Consider the following 5,684-nt stretch of genomic DNA (forward strand, 5'->3'; position numbering starts at 1 on the left):
TGTATATATTGAAAGTAACATTAACAAACATATTAAACAACTTCACTAGGAAAATAAGCAAGTTCTATATATGGATCTGTTGCCCTCGTCTTCTATGCCTGCTAGCCTTGTGACCAGGTTCTTTGCAAACAGAGCAAAGATTCCTGCCACGGGTCTCGTTGAAGTCTCCCCCTCCGTACATGTCTTCACCATATCCTCTCATAGCGTCCATGTCCCCCTTGAGTCACTTCTTCTTCCTCCTACCCTTCCCTACCTTCATTAGGTCTAGATGCGGCATGTAGTCATAACCATGATAAGGTGGCCACTATGTCGAGTCAAGGTACGGCTTGAAGCTCTTCTCCCATATACTAAGGGTGTTCGAATGGAGATACAAGGGTGACATGTATGGCAGAGCCTCAAAGTCATATCCGCGGACCCTGCAGGCGGTGATCATGTGAGAGCAAGGTGCATGCATGATCTGAGGGACGTTGCAACAGCACTCTACTTTGTCAAGATCAACTCGGTAGTTCTGTCCACCACAACATTCACTGCCCAAGCTTGTGCCACCCTTCCCCCGTACACTAAAGACATGCCGGCGAGGTCCATATGGCTCGGCGGTATGCTACTTGGCCAATTCCTCAGCCTCCTTCAAATGTTCTGTTCCGGCCTTTCCAAATCGCCCATGCTTAGCTAGATTCCTCTGCGCAAGTTCCCACCTCTTGACAAAATATTCGTTGCACTTTTGAAACAAAAACTCAACAATTCCAGACATAGGCAACGACCAAACTCTGGTGAACACACGGTTGAAAGACTCTAATGAGTTGGTGGTCATGATGCCGTACCTGAAACCACCCTCATCATATGCTAACGCCTACTTAGCCTTATGTTCCATATGTGCCTCTAACAAGGCCTTGCCCACTTCATTTACCATCTTGTCTAATTCTCTCGTTGTCTCCTTGAACTGGTGCTCTGTACGTACACAACATAGGGCTTTTACCTTGTCACAAACCTCCTTCTTCCTCTGACACCGCCAGAAATTAGCGGTAAAATGTTGCATGCACCATCTGTGCACTAGAGGCGTGAACCCATCGATATGTTCACCTGCAACATTAAGAATCCCTGGGTGATGGTTCGAGATCAAACATACAGTGTGAGATGGGCCAAGCACTTGTACACGTAGAAGCCGCATGAAACATGACCACGATTCATTGTTCTCTCCCTCTACCAATGCAAAAGCCATGGGTACTATATGGTCCTCCGGATCAACAGCAGCAGCCTTCATCAAGGTGCCCCTATACTTTTCGGTCAAGAAAGTGCCATCAACAAGTACGACTGACTGACAAAACTAGAATGCATGTTGCATCTACGCGAACGACCAGAACACACGATATAGGACATGCCTCAATGGGTCCCGAAAATACATCCCTCCGGTGTCTACAAACCATTTCAAGCCAGGGTTGTAGTAATGCATTGCACATAATATTTGGGGAACCCTGTTGTACGCTTCCTCCCAACTACCCCAATGAATAGCCAGGGCAATTTGCTTAGCACACCAAGCCTTTCTGTACTTCAGATCATACTTGACGAATCCGGATATGGACTATTGCAACGAAGACACTGTAATGTCGTTATTGTCCTCAACGAGCCCCAATATACGACGGGCAAGGTAACATACAGTGAGTTGCTGATGATTTTCCTTCCCCTTATTTGATAGGCACATGTGGGGTTGGACCACTTTACTTATCCTCCACTTGCCATCACTCTGTCTCTTTCGTGCATTTAACCTCCACATACAACCATTTTTGCATATCACGTGGTACCTCAACTCCTAGTCCGAATGAGTGACAGTGTACGGCCTATGGTGATACACAGCATAGTCCCGAAGGAACAACTTCATCTCTGACATTGTATTGAATATCATCCCCTTGCTAAGGATTTCATTCTCATGGTCATACAATGATTTCCTACACATCTACAGACCGGTGGCATAGACTGCCATATTCGTCATGCTCACATCCCTATAGTTCGGAACGCCACTGAAAGGTACGTTCATCCACCTCAGTTGCATAAGCTCTGTCTCTATGTAAGGTGGTGGTGGAACGTACTGTTGTGCTTTGCTAATTCTTTCACATGAATCATAGGGGGTATCACCCTCTGGCAAATCTGTGACTAGCCTACCCTGAGTCGACATAGCATGAAGTACCTCAGTTGGTACTGGTAATGGCATAGCATGAACCGGTACTGGCATGGCATGAACCGGTGTTGGCATAGCATCTGTACCTCCTTGGTCATCATTCGAATCCTGTCCTCCTCCTTCTGCTCCTCCTCTTCCCATTCGAACTCGTTCACATCGAAGTCATTGTTTATACAGCCTGCTAGGGTTGAATGAAGCTGCTCCTGCGTCAACTGACCGTCCAAATCCATATTACCCTGAGTTGGTTCCCCTTCCACCCACCAATCTTGTTCATTGCCTCCAACACCATCATTGGATGGCCCTTCATGGAGATCATGCATCATGTACCCATTCTCCACCACCACCTCAGGCATGGGCACATTGGAAACTTGGACCACCCTATTGTAGCGGGACCAGTGAGTAGCAGTGGCGAAGGCACAGGGTATGCCAGGTATGCACTGGCATACCCTGCGGCACGGATGAATATACTATTATATATTGTGTACGTATTTGCATTTGTATTTATGTAAAAGAAAAAATAAAAAAAAACTTACCTAGAATGCATCACGCCACCACGAAAGGCCCACTTGAGGCACCCCACGCGGCCCACGCAGCAAAGAAGGCGTTCACATAAGTGCACGTCGCCGCAGGTGCTGATGGGCTCGTCCAAGTCCACCAGGTTGGGCTGCCGCATGAACACGTCCTTGGCGGCGGCACACAGGCTGCGGATCTCACCCTCGCCCAGCGGCGCCTCCTTGGCGGTGGTGCACGGACGATCCAGCTGCTGCTTTTCCTTCACTCTCCTACTCGATCTAATAGTCTGCGAATTTGTGATCACAATTGTTCTGGTGAGATTCAATCTTTGTTCTTCGGCTTTTTAAAAAAATTCATGTGTACTTTAATTGCTAATTGCTTAGCGCTAAAATTATAGAATCATCTATCACGCGGCGAGGTGGAGGATTTTTCTCAACATCAGAGTCGATCTTGATTGATCTTTTGTTCAGTACTCATATCATGTGAGTGATCCATAATCGCATCTGAGAGTTCAATCGTGCAAGCGCAATTTATTTAATTATTTGGCATTGTGTTCTTTGTAATATTTATGCAGTTATGAAGAGAAACGGGGGCATTGCATCTCTTTTTCAGAAGCATGCAGCAAAGAAGAAGGCTGCAGCAGCAGCTGCTACTTCTAATCCTGATCCGATTGAACCTATGGTGGAAGAGCAAATTTATGATAGAGTAGTTGAGGAAATTGTAAATCCTATGCCACCGCCACAACCGTCTTCACTGCCACGAGTTTATGACACCAATCGCCTTCCACATGATCCAGGTGAAAGACATCCTATTCTAAAATATCCTGTTAATGATCAAGATGCAATTCGAAGAGCATATATTATTAAAGGTCCATTCAAACCTTTTGCACATGATTTTCCAAAAAGAAAGATTTCAGACAGGGATCGGGGATTCAACTATTGTTGGATGTATAATAATGATTGGCTTGAGTATAGTATTAAGAAGGATGCTGTGTTTTGCTTCATATGCTATTTGTTTAAGAAGGGTACTGGGTCAGACACATTTATTGTTGATGGCTGGAAGAATTGGAATATAGGAGAGAAAGCACTTCGCAAACATATGGGTTCTAAGGCACATATGGCAGCTCAAGAGAGATACATTGGCTTTACAAATCCCAAGGTAGCAATTGATTATAATATTGAGAAGTGGAGTGATGAGGATCTTCATCTTTATAAGAAAAGGTTGACTTATTCACTTAGGTGTATCAAGTTTCTTTTGCATCAAGGGTTGGCGTTTCGTGGACATGATGAAAGTGAAGAATCTAGCAACAGAGGGAACTTCATTGAACTTTTGAAATTTCTTGCCAGAAATAGTGAAGAAGTGAAGAAGTATGTTTTGGACAATGCTCCAGGTAACTGTACCTTAACTAGCCCAGACATACAAAAGCAAATTATTCACTGTTGTGCCCTAGAAACTAGAAAGAGAATAATTGAAGAACTTGGTGATGAGCCCTATGCAATTTTAGCTGATGAGTCTAGTGATATATCACATAAAGAACAACTAGCTCTTTGCTTACGTTATGTTGATAAATTAGGAAGGCCATGTGAGCATTTTATTAGAGTTGTTCATGTAGATGATACTACCTCTTTATCACTTAAGGATGCAATTGAAGCTTTACTTGTTAGTCATGGCTTGACTATGACTCAAATCCATGGTCAAGGATATGATGGGGCTATCAACATGAAAGGAGATATTAAAGGGTTGAAAACATTGATCATGCAAGAATCACCTTCTGCTTATTATATTCATTGTTTTGCTCATCAACTCCAATTGGTTCTTGTTACTGTTGCCAAGGGAAATACTGATTGCAAGACTTTTTTTGATCAAATATCTATCTTGTTGAATATTGTTGGAGTTTCCTATAAGCGTCATGACATGCTTAGAAATGCTAGGCTTGAGAATGTCAAGAAAGCACTTGACTGTGGTGAAATTGAATCTGGAACTGGATTACATCAAGAGATGGGTTTGCCTAGGCCTGGAGATACTCGATGGGGATCTCATTACAAAACTATATGTAGCATCATTACTATGTATGAAGCAATCCATGATGTACTAGTTGATCTTGGGGATGATCCTGCATATAAGGATGATTGGACCAAAATACATTTTATGACCGGAGCGTTTGAGAACTTTGAGTATGTTTTCTTTGCACACTTAATGTATATTATTCTTGGATATACAAATGAGTTATCTGAGTGTTTGCAAAGAAGGGACCAAGATATTCTTAATGCAATATCACTTGTTAATGTGGTAAAGAAAAGAATGCAAAAATTGAGGTCTGATGGTTGGGATAATTTTCTTGAGAAGGTCACTTCATTTTGCGATAAACATGGTGTTGAAGTTCCTGCTATGGATGGTGATTATGTTCCTTATGGAAAATCAGCAAGGAAAGCTCATGCCCAAAAGCAAACCAATGATGACCACTTTAGAAGAGAAGTATATATTGGTGTCATTGATCAAATAAGTCAAGAACTTGATAATCGGTTTGATGAGATTAATATGGAGTTGTTGTCTTGTATGTCGGCCTTCAGTCCTTCCAAGTCATTTGCTTCTTTTGATGCACAGAAGCTACGTAGATTAGCTGAGTTCTACCCAAAGGAGTTCTCAAATAATAATTTGCTCAAACTTGAGTTGCAGCTAGATAATTATATTGATGACATGAGACATGATGATAGCTTCAAAGGTCTAGACAATATTGTTAATCTCTCAGTTAAGCTTGTTGAAACAAAGAGGCACAAAGTGTATGATATGGTTTATGAGCTCCTCAAATTGGTATTGCTTCTACCTGTGGCAACGGCAAGTGTTGAAAGGGTATTTTCTGCAATGGTTTTTGTGAAAACAAAGTTAAGAAATAAGATGGGAGATAGTCTTCTGGATGACTGTCTAGTCACTTTCATTGAGCGGGATATTTTCTTTGAAGTTGATGAAGATGATATAATCAATACATTTATGTCCCTTC

At 42.6% G+C, this 5,684-nt stretch overlaps 1 protein-coding gene across 1 annotated transcript; it reads left to right on the top strand.

Moving 5' to 3' along the window:
* Window positions 1-3,262: 3,262 nt before the first annotated feature.
* LOC136543255 (uncharacterized) lies at window positions 3,263-5,306 on the top strand. The gene is made up of 2 exons (XM_066535751.1): window positions 3,263-5,208; window positions 5,291-5,306. The coding sequence occupies exons 1-2, from the start codon at window positions 3,263-3,265 to the stop codon at window positions 5,304-5,306; spliced, it is 1,962 nt and encodes a 653-aa protein (XP_066391848.1).
* Window positions 5,307-5,684: the final 378 nt, after the last annotated feature.

This window comes from Miscanthus floridulus, chromosome 3 (genome assembly GCF_019320115.1).
Source record: "Miscanthus floridulus cultivar M001 chromosome 3, ASM1932011v1, whole genome shotgun sequence".
Taxonomy (NCBI): Eukaryota; Viridiplantae; Streptophyta; class Magnoliopsida; order Poales; family Poaceae; genus Miscanthus; species Miscanthus floridulus.

Bases quoted from the DNA above. Each gene is read 5' to 3' on its own strand.
- LOC136543255 (XM_066535751.1), top strand. From the start codon at position 3,263: ATGAAGAGAAACGGGGGCATTGCATCTCTTTTTCAGAAGCATGCAGCA.